The following is a 12,048-nucleotide window of genomic DNA, read 5'->3' on the forward strand; positions in this document are numbered from 1 at the left end:
GCAAGGCTACTAGTTTAATCTAATTAAAGGATCTATGGGTCCTTACCACTTCATGGAATAATTCTCAATATACTGATTACTCATGATGATCTCTCACAGTGCATGGTGCTAGCAAGTCTACTAGTTTAATTTAATTAAAGGATCTATGGGTACTTTAGTACTTCATGGAATAATTCTCAATATACTGATTACTCATGATGATCTCTCACAGTGCATGGAACTAGCAAGTCTAGTAGTTTAATCTAATTAAAGGATCCATGGGTGCTTTACCACTTCATGGAATAATTCTCAATATACTGATTACTCATGATGATCCCTCACAGTGCATGGAACTAGCAAGTCTGCTAGTTTAATCTAATTAAAGGATCCATGGGTGCTTTACCACTTCATGGAATAATTCTCAATATACTGATTACTCATGATGATCTCTCACAGTGCATGGAACTAGCAAGTCTACTAGTTTAATCTAATAAAAGGATCTATGGGTGCTTTACTACTTTATGGAATAATTCTCAATATACTGATTACTCATGATGATCTTTCGCAATGCATGGAACTAGCAAGGCTACTAGTTTAATCTAATTAAAGGATCTATGGGTCCTTACCACTTCATGGAATAATTCTCAATATACTGATTACTCATGATGATCTCTCACAGTGCATGGTGCTAGCAAGTCTACTAGTTTAATTTAATTAAAGGATCCATGGGTGCTTTACCACTTCATGGAATAATTCTCAATATACTGATTACTCATGATGATCTTTCACAGCGCTTGAAACTAGCAAGTCTACTAGTTTAATCTAATTAAAGGATCCATGGGTGCTTTACCACTTCATGGAATAATTCTCAATATACTGATTACTCATGATGATCTCTCACAGTGCATGGAACTAGCAAGTGTACTAGTTTAATCTAATTAAAGGATCTATGGGTGCTTTACCATTTCATGGAATAATTCTCAATATTCTGATTACTCATGATGATCTTTCACAGCGCTTGAAACTAGCAAGTCTACTAGTTTAATCTAATTAAAGGATCTATGGGTGCTTTACCATTTCATGGAATAATTCTCAATATACTGATTACTCTTGATGATCTCTCACGGTGCATGGAACTAGCAAGTCTACCAGTTTAATCTAATTAAAGGATCCATGGGTGCATTACCACTTCATGGAATAATTCTCATTATACTGATTACTCATGATGATCTCTCACGGTGCATGGAACTAGCAAGTCTACTAGTTTAATCTAATTAAAGGATCTATGGGTGCTTTACCACTTCATGGAATAATTCTCAATATACTGATTACTCATGACGATCTCTCACAGTGCATGGAACTAGCAAGTCTACTAGTTTAATCTAATTAAAGGATCTATGGGTGCTTTACCAATTCATGGAATAATTCTCAATATACTGATTACTCATGATGATCTCTCACAGTGCATGGAACTAGCAAGTCTACTAGTTTAATCTAATTAAAGGATCCATGGGTGCTTTACCACTTCATGGAACAATTCTCAATATACTGATTACTCATGACGATCTCTCACAGTGCATGGAACTAGCAAGTCTACTAGATTAATCCAATTAAAGGATCTATGGGTGCTTTACCACTTCATGGAATAGTTCTCAATATACTGATTACTTATGATGATCTCTCACGGTGCATGGAACTAGCAAGTCTACTAGTTTAATCTAATTAAAGGATCTATGGGTGCTTTACCACTTCATGGAATAATTCTCAATATACTGATTACTCATGATGATCTCTCACGGTGCATGGAACTAGCAAGTCTACCAGTTTAATCTAATTAAAGGATCCATGGGTGCATTACCACTTCATGGAATAATTCTCAATATACTGATTACTCATGATGATCTCTCACGGTGCATGGAACTAGCAAGTCTACTAATTTAATCTAATTAAAGGATCCATGGGTGCTTTACCACTTCATGGAACAATTCTCAATATACTGATTACTCATGACGATCTCTCACAGTGCATGGAACTAGCAAGTCTACTAGTTTAATCTAATTAAAGGATCCATGGGTGCTTTACCACTTCATGGAATAATTCTCAATATACTGATTACTCATGATGATCTCTCACAGTGCATGGAACTAGCAAGTCTACTAGTTTAATCTAATAAAAGGATCTATGGGTGCTTTACTACTTTATGGAATAATTCTCAATATACTGATTACTCATGATGATCTTTCGCAATGCATGGAACTAGCAAGTCTACTAGTTTAATCTAATTAAAGGATCTATGGGTGCTTTACCACTTCATGGAATAACTCTCAATATACTGATTACTCATGATGATCTCTCACAGTGCATGGAACTAGCAAGTCTACTAGTTTAATCTAATTAAAGGATCTATGGGTCCTTACCACTTCATGGAATAATTCTCAATATACTGATTACTCATGATGATCCCTCACGGTGCATGGAACTAGCAAGTCTACTAGTTAAATCTATTTAAAGGATCCATGGGTGCTTTACCACTTCATGGAATAATTCTCAATATACTGATTACTCATGATGATCCCTCACAGTGCATGGAACTAGCAAGTCTACTAGTTTAATCTATTTAAAAGATCCATGGGTGCTTTACCACTTCATGGAATAATTCTCAATATACTGATTACTCATGATGATCTCTCAAAGTGCATGGAACTAGCAAGTCTACTAGTTTAATCTAATTAAAGGATCTATGGGTGCTTTACCACTTCATGGAATAACTCTCAATATACTGATTACTCATGATGATCTCTCACAGTGCATGGAACTAGCAAGGCTACTAGTTTAATCTAATTAAAGGATCTATGGGTCCTTACCACTTCATGGAATAATTCTCAATATACTGATTACTCATGATGATCTCTCACAGTGCATGGTGCTAGCAAGTCTACTAGTTTAATTTAATTAAAGGATCCATGGGTGCTTTACCACTTCATGGAATAATTCTCAATATACTGATTACTCATGATGATCTCTCACAGTGCATGGAACTAGCAAGTCTACTAGTTTATTCTAATTAAAGGATCCATGGGTGCTTTACCACTTCATGGAATAATTCTCAATATACTGATTACTCATGATGATCTCTCACAGTGCATGGAACTAGCAAGTGTACTAACTTAATCTAATTAAAGGATCTATGGGTGCTTTACCATTTCATGGAATAATTCTCAATATACTGATTACTCATGATGATCTCTCACAGTGCATAGAACTAGCAAGTGTACTAGTTTAATCTAATTAAAGGATCTATGGGTGCTTTACCATTTCATGGAATAATTCTCAATATTCTGATTACTCATGATGATCTTTCACAGCGCTTGAAACTAGCAAGTCTACTAGTTTAATCTAATTAAAGGATCTATGGGTCCTTTACCACTTCATGGAATAATTCTCAATATACTGATTACTCATGATGATCTCTCACGGTGCATGGAACTAGCAAGTCTACTAGTTTAATCTAATTAAAGGATCTATGGGTGCTTTACCACTTCATGGAATAATTCTCAATATACTGATTACTCATGACGATCTCTCACAGTGCATGGAACTAGCAAGTCTACTAGTTTAATCTAATTAAAGGATCCATGGGTGCTTTACCAATTCATGGAATAATTCTCAATATACTGATTACTCATGTTGATCTCTCACAGTGCATGGAACTAGCAAGTCTACTAGTTTAATTCAATTAAAGGATCCATGGGTGCTTTACCACTTCATGGAATAATTCTCAATATACTGATTACTCTTGATGATCTCTCACAGTGCATGGAACTAGCAAGTCTACTAGTTTAATCCAATTAAAGGATCTATGGTGTTTTACCACTTCATGGAATAATTCTCAATATAATGATTACTCATGATGTTCTCTCACAGTGCATGGAACTAGCAAGTCTACTAGTTTAATCTAATTAAAGGATCTATGGGTGCTTTACCACTTCATGGAATAGTTCTCAATATACTGATTACTCATGATGATCTCTCACGGTGCATGGAACTAGCAAGTCTACTAGTTAAATCTAATTAATGAATCCATGGGTTCTTTACCATTTCATGGAATAGTTCTCAATATACTGATTACTCATGATGATCTCTCACAGTGCATGGAACTAGCAAGTCTACTAGTTTAATCCAATTAAAGGATCTATGGGTGCTTTACCACTTCATGGAATAGTTCTCAATATACTGATTACTTATGATGATCTATCACGGTGCATGGAACTAGCAAGTCTACTAGTTTAATCTAATTAAAGGATCCATGGGTGCTTTACAACTTCCTGGAATAACTCTCAATATACTGATTACTCATGATGATCTCTCACAGTGCATGGAACTAGCAAGTGTACTAGTTTAATCTAATGAAAGGATCCATGGGTGCTTTACCACTTCTTGGAATAATTCTTAATATACTGATTACTCATGATGATCTTTCACAGTGCATGGAACTAGCAAGTCTACTAGTTTAATCTAATTAAAGGATCTATGGGTGCTTTACCACTTCATGGAATAATTATCAATATACTGATTACTCATGATGATCCCTCACAGTGCATGGAACTAGCAAGTCTACTAGTTTAATCTAATTAAAGGAACTATGGGTCCTTACCACTTCATGGAATAATTCTCAATATACTGATTACTCATGATGATCTCTCACAGTGCATGGTACTAGCAAGTCTACTAGTTAATCTAATTAAAGGAACTATGGGTGCTTTACCACTTCATGGAATAATTCTCAATATACTGATTACTCATGATGATCCCTCACAGTGCATGGAACTAGCAAGTCTACTAGTTTAATCTAATTAAAGGAACTATGGGTCCTTACCACTTCATGGAATAATTCTCAATATACTGATTACTCATGATGATCCCTCACAGTGCATGGAACTAGCAAGTCTACTAGTTTAATCTAATTAAAGGATCCATGGGTGCTTTACCGCTTCATGGAATAATTCTCAATATACTGATTACTCATGATGATCTCTCACAGTGCATGGAACTAGCAAGTGTACTAGTTAATCTAATTAAAGGAACTATGGGTGCTTTACCACTTCATGGAATAATTCTCAATATACTGATTACTCATGATGATCTCTCACAGTGCATGGAACTAGCAAGTGTACTAGTTTAATCTAATTAAAGGATCTATGGGTGCTTTACCATTTCATGGAATAATTCTCAATATACTGATTACTCATGATGATCTTTCACGGCGCTTGAAACTAGCAAGTCTACTAGTTTAATCTAATTAAAGGATCTATGGGTGCTTTACCACTTCATGGAATAATTCTCAATATACTGATTACTCATGATGATCTCTCACGGTGCATGGAACTAGCAAGTCTACCAGTTTAATCTAATTAAAGGATCCATGGGTGCATTACCACTTCATGGAATAATTCTCAATATACCGATTACTCATGATGATCTCTCACGGTGCATGGAACTAGCGAGTCTACTAGTTTAATCTAATTAAAAGATCCATGGGTGCTTTACCACTTCATGGAATAAATCTTAATATACTGATTACTCATGATGATCTCTCACGGTGCATGGAACTAGCAAGTCTACTAGTTTAATCTAATTAAAGGATCTATGGGTGCTTTACCACTTCATGGAATAGTTCTCAATATACTGATTACTCATGATGATCTCTCACGAGAGTTCGGCACAATGCAAAAAGTATCCTGCTATCATAGCTATTTCCGATGACGATGAGTGATCGATGAACAACTCGATACAAACTTTGTTTTAAAGATTGTACATGAACATTTTCTTATATATATATTCAATGTTTCATTTATACTATATTATCTTTATTGTGACCTATCTACTTGAACATTTTCATATATTTCAAGTTAAACATAAACTATTTTATTTTTATTGAAACGAAATTATGATGGAAATAATGAATAATACATATAAATATATCTTTTAAAGTGAATAATTTTGTAATAAAACTGATCTTTCATTCAACGTATTAATTTCTCCAACAAATTTCAATCTTACATATATACAAAAAAAACCCGAAAATAAAATCCTTAAAATTCTTAACCATTCAAGAGCTTCAACATTACAAAAACATCAAATCTTCAAAAAAATAACTTTGTACATAAACACTTTCTCATATATATTCAATGTTTCAAATATATAACAATCTCCAGAAAATCAACCCCTCGATGTCCCAGATATTAACCCCCTCACTCATCCGGTAATCTCTCGCTCTCCTCGATAATCCGCGAGATCCACTGTCCAACATCAGCGTTCATTCAACCGAAACGACATAACACCGTTCACCCCACCGGTCGCCAACCCAACCCCAACCATTCGACGATCGATCGCTCAACTCGTCGACACCCGAACCCCAAACCCATCGCATCGAAACCCGAAACCATCGCCCTCTTCACGTCATCCTTCCCACAATTCCTCTCGACCAGCACCGCATCCTTCCCACAATTCCTCTCAAACTTCATAACCTTAGCTCCCAACACTCACACACCTACCCCCCCAAACTTTCCATCAGACAACACCATTCTCCGAGGTTCTCGGGCTAAAATGTACCCAAAATCTCACTTTAAGTGCAAACGTGTGTAGATCTGCTCTCTACATACTACTGGCATACAATACTAAAGTAGTACTTTTTAAAGGCCAGTAACAATATAATCACTGTTATGTAATATTCATCTGCAGCTGTTGTTGTGCTGTAATTCCTAATCTAATTTAGTTCTAAGAAACTAATGCACCTTGGCTCAATATCCACTTCTATACAAATCTCCTTTTACACAGTTTCTGTAACGTGTATGTATAAGTTTAATCATCTGATTACACTAATTCCTGCATTTCCTTGTTTGCATTATTTTGATTATTCTCTATTACAACGGTTTTTAATTTCCGTTTAGTTGTTGCAGTAGTTCATTCCATCTTTTACAGATACTGTATTATACATATCATACATTCATAAGCTATTATCACTTAAATCTTGAAAACAGTTTCTGTTTTTGCAGCATACCTATGTGTTGTTTTTATCGAAATACTTCATGTGCTAAGTTTTTCCATATGCATTTATGCATATGTAATATAAATTTTAATATAATGGAACAGTTGTTATTTGCCTGAATATATCATTTGCTGGGTTTATGCATTTGTTATACAACAGTTTGTATGAGTAACATATGTGGTCCACGAAAATCTATTATACATCTACTTATCATTTGATATATCCTACTCCATATGTTATAAATAGGTTTTCTTCTATCAGGGCACTCTAAACGTTGTGTAGGAGTAGCTTTCATGAACACCCAGCTGGAAAATAACTATTCAACATGTACATTTCTGTCATTTTTCACCGTTTGTTTACAAACGGAACTAGCATTCGATTAGCTCTCTAATATGGCGCATACGTTTACGTATTATTATCAACGTAAAAGTCACGTGATTGCCATTCCAGGGGTTTTAAGTTCAATGGTCGATATCACTTTCTGATACCGACCGTACCGAGTGCTTTCTGCCCATATCGAAATATCGGATACCGTCGATATTGGACGATATTGTTGATCTATCGGTTTTTTGACGTCATCGCATTGTTTGCAAACGCGCGCGTTCACGAAAAAGCCGCCATCTTTGTAGAAAACTATCGTCATTCTCTTGATTAATAGTATGTTAGTGAGTGATGTTTAATTTTGCTGATAACAAAAAGCCTCTATTTTCAGGCATATTAACAAATAAAATGAAACCTGTGAAAGTATCCTGAATGCAAGATAGTAGTGAACAATTCATGTTTAGTTTGAGATTATTGGTAAAAAAATTAAAATAAAATTTACATGAGATGATGACTTCAAATAAGTAATGCAGGATAACTTTTACAAAAATAAATTGATTGATACTATATACAAGAGTTCAGGTTTGAAGAATAGGTCTTCTATGAGTATTGATTGTGGTGAGATTAATTGTTATTAATAACTTGATGACTATAATATGGCCTGTATCATCTGACTGTGTAAGTATCGTTGATGTTTACATGAATAATAGTATTTTTGATGTTGTTTTGATACTACAATAAAAAATTTGCAAACAAAAGCATAACAAACATAATTAATTGCAGAAGCTTCGTGTTTTTAACGATAGAAGTTCTCCATAAAGATGGCGGACAACGATAGAAAGACGTCACGAAAAACGAAGGATATTCTACTCTACCTATTTGATACCCGATTCTTCAGTGAATTATACCGGTATATAGATTCATTAGGGAGTTGTTCTTTCATGGTAGTTTTTCTGGCAGGTAAGACAACTCCGAATAACATAACCGATATTTCGATATATCGGTTGACTACGTTATCATATCGTACCGAAACTAATTTTTGATATCGTCCCAGCACTAGTCTACGCACAGTAGGCCTACTTTTAATTCACATAATTCTGCACTGAAAGTCGCGCACAAAAACACGGTACAAAAGTATAACATGTGCAGTTGAAAAATACAGATTTGATGCTGTTGTCATAAAACACCTCCGGCATACTTGGCAACTGACTCACATGCTCGTATCTCAAATATGGCTCGTATGTTAGTGCTAAAACTTGCTTAAAAGCTGGCTCGTATCTCAAGTTTCTCGTACGTTGGAGCACTCGTAAGTTGAAGTATTACTGTATATGTATATATATATATATATATATTTATATATGTCTATATATATATATATATATTTATATATGTCTATATATGTAAAGAGTATAGAGTAGTAAATGACCAGTTAACTTACTAGAATCAATTGTGCGGTGTTTCTAGTTAGTACATGTATTCATAAGTGGTAACATTATTCCTTTTACTTTAGTGTAGTAAGTAGATGACGCTATAACACAAATAGAGATACAGTGTACCTATGTTCTCATACCTTCCCCAGCAGCATAGCATGTCAGCTCTAACCATAAGTTGTTTGCCCAAATCTTTCAACCCCTGATGCTCAGAATTTTCCAGGTGACCAGGTTGCAATTCTGTTGTTATTCAATGCATCGTGACGATCAGTGATTAAAGGAGATTCGGATTAAAGCAGATTCTCGTTCAGTAAATCAGTTAATTCTCCCACAATCCACAACGATTTTATAGTGTTAGTACTTTCGCTCTTCAAGTTTTGCCAAAATGATTTACTAAAACACGACCTTCCATCCAGAAAAGTCAATTTTGCTTACGTTAATGCCTAACTTATCAGAGTCTAACTGCGAATAGCGAATTATCTGACATCAAAAAAATTTGAAATCACAAACGCATAGTTGGTTAACTATAACATTTATTACGACATAAATTAAAAACTCGAACTAATGATTTTTCAAAGGAGGGACCGCTTATTTATTGCTTGTGGACCCTTTTCCTATACGCCGTTTTATGCATCACAAATTCACCGCCCGCTTAAAACAGAGTGTTTCAGTTGTTTTGTCGATTTTAACCATGAAAAATACTGGCAGTCAGATCACCTCAAACATCAAAAACAATCGCAAATGATAAGATAATACCTATACAATGCACCCTCAGGGTACGATTACCCTGATATACAATTTTTTCCCCTTATGAAGTTGATCATGGTGAGGTCTTCACCTCATCATACGAATTTTATTTCACCATACAAATTTAAAAAATTTTTGCCCCAGTTCAAAGTTGGCAATGGTAATTAATATAAAATAATAATCAATATTGGTAATCAATATAAAAAAGACGCCGAATTGTGGTTTGCCGAAAACAATTTCACATTTGGAAAAGACACGATGACTGATTTCAAATCAGTGATTTCTTTCAGTTCAGCACTCCACGTGGGAGATTTTGAGAAAAGTACATAAGCGAAAGCAAATACTCATTTTTAGCGGTATACTCATATTTACTATGAACTTCTACTAAGCATTTATGTATATATTTCTAAGTGTTGGTGTGCGCGTCCAGCTATTGTTATTAAAATCTTGGAAATAAAATTTCATTTTACGTATCCACACCCAATCCTAAACTCATGTGATTGATACGCTGACTTGATAGCGGCTTAGTCAGAATATCGGCCAACATATTTTCCGTGAGGCAGTAAACCGTTGCAACAGATTTGTCACATATGGCTTCCCTTACATAGTGGAATTTTATGTCCATGTGCTTTATACGCTTACTGCTCTTGGAGTTGTTAGCAATTGCAGCAGCAGAGACATTGTCAATGTTTATAGTAGTTGGCTGGGAGATATTTTGCTCAAATCCCCTTGCCACCAACCTACCTTTGAATCTTTCTACCATACCATTTTAATCATGCTTCGCCATGAAAACCCATTTACTATCGATAGCGCGACGCCTTTCAGGTAGCTCTACAAGCTCCCATGTGTCATTATCGATCAAGGACTGATATTCACATTTTGCAGCGGCTAGCCAATCCTTAGAATGAGGGCTTGCGATGGCCTCAGAATAACTTCTCGGCTCAACTAAACCACAAGCATGCATTGCCACATGATGGGTACTGGTACACATGTACTCATCTATGCCATATCTGACAGGCGGGTTATGGGGATGCGTAGAATAGCGAGGTTTGACTATCTCATCAGTCTTAGCTTTGTCAGTACCAACAGGGGATGATAAATCTACTGTGGGTGTTATTGACTGATTTTTACTTTCTTCTGCTACAGGTAATCCTAACCTACTTTCATCAACAATAGCATCCCGTCGAACAACAACTTGATTTTGCCTAGGATCATACAGTCTAAATCCTTTATGCCTTTATACTGTAACCTACAAACACCACAACTTGCGCTTTGTCATCAAGTTTACTCCTAAGTTGATCAGGAATGTGGCAATAGGCAGCACATATAAATACTTTGAGATGCCCAATGTCTGGTTTTTGGTTAAACCACAACTCATAGGGCGTTGTTTTGATAGGTTTTGAGGGAAGTCTATTTCTAGTGTACACAGCTGTAGCAACAGCCTCTGCCCAAAAACACTTTGGCAAACCTGCAGCCGCTATCATTGCCCTTGCGGATTCACAGATGGTACGATTAAAGCGCTCTGTCACACCATTCTGCTCAGGTGTGTAACGAACCGTTAGCTGGTGGTGTATGCCTTTAGACAAAAAATAATTTTTAAAGTCCCTTCCAACATATTCACCTCCCCCATCACTGCGCACTGCACCTATAGCCATCCCTAGCTGATTGGTTACCAAGGCTTCAAACTGTTTGAACTTTTCAAGGACTTCTGCCTTCTCTCGAATAAAATATACATAAGCATATCTAGTATAGTCATCTATGAAAGAGACAAAATACACACTGTTACCTATTGATCTGGTTCTCATTGGACCACAAACATCGATATGTACTAGTTCCTAAGGTCGACTGGACCTTATATCAGCATGTTTAGAAAAAGTTTTCCTAGCCATCTTTCCATTGATACATGGTTCACACATGTCAACATGCACATTAGACAAATCTGCTCCATTTACTAAGCTATTAGTACATGCAAACCTAATACTCTGAACATTGGCATGGCCTAGTCGCTGATGCCATAAATCGCATGCTACAGAAGCTTGATGTAGTCTGCTAGTGTCCAAATAATACAGTTTGTCGATCATTGTACCAGTGGCACGAAGCTTACCGTGTTTATCCTTTAGCCAGCACTTAGAGTGCCCAAACTGGATGATAACATTCTTTGTAGTAGCAGATCTTACAGAGAATAGATTGACCTTCACTTCAGGTACATAGAGCACATCATGCATAGTGTTAGGTTTGTACTTGTTACGACTCACCAAAGTTGTGACTGCAACCTTACCTATACCAACTGCATCTAATGTGTGCCCATCCCCAAGACTGACTTTGTGTGGAGTCTCAAACTGTGAATAATCCTTGAATAGTGTTCGATCATGTGTCATATGACTTGTGGCCCCTAAGTCAATCAGCCACTTGTTTACCTTGTTGCTTGTGTTGTTGTGTGCTCCAGCTATAAATGCTGAGCTATCTCAATCTACATTATCGGCTGCTTGTTTGGCATCGTGATAACTAGATTCTCGATGTCTA

The 12,048-nt window shown here is 36.0% G+C and overlaps 1 protein-coding gene across 1 annotated transcript; it reads right to left on the reverse strand.

Moving 5' to 3' along the window:
• Positions 1 to 10,294: 10,294 nt before the first annotated feature.
• LOC137387894 (uncharacterized) lies at positions 10,295 to 11,750 on the reverse strand. The gene is made up of 3 exons (XM_068074405.1): positions 11,630 to 11,750; positions 10,994 to 11,281; positions 10,295 to 10,665 (listed from the first exon to the last, which is right to left on the reverse strand). The coding sequence occupies exons 1-3, from the start codon at positions 11,748 to 11,750 to the stop codon at positions 10,295 to 10,297; spliced, it is 780 nt and encodes a 259-aa protein (XP_067930506.1).
• Positions 11,751 to 12,048: the final 298 nt, after the last annotated feature.

This window comes from Watersipora subatra, chromosome 2, assembly GCF_963576615.1.
Source record: "Watersipora subatra chromosome 2, tzWatSuba1.1, whole genome shotgun sequence".
Classification (NCBI taxonomy): domain Eukaryota; kingdom Metazoa; phylum Bryozoa; class Gymnolaemata; order Cheilostomatida; family Watersiporidae; genus Watersipora; species Watersipora subatra.

Coding starts and splice junctions, on each gene's coding strand:
- LOC137387894 (XM_068074405.1), bottom strand. CDS start 11,750: ATGCATGATGTGCTCTATGTACCTGAAGTGAAGGTCAATCTATTCTCT. Junction 11,282..11,629: donor CTGGCTAAAGGATAAACACG/GTAAGCTTCGTG, acceptor TCTCTTTCATAG/ATGACTATACTAGATATGCT. Junction 10,666..10,993: donor GGCAATGATAGCGGCTGCAG/GTTTGCCAAAGT, acceptor GATTACCTGTAG/CAGAAGAAAGTAAAAATCAG.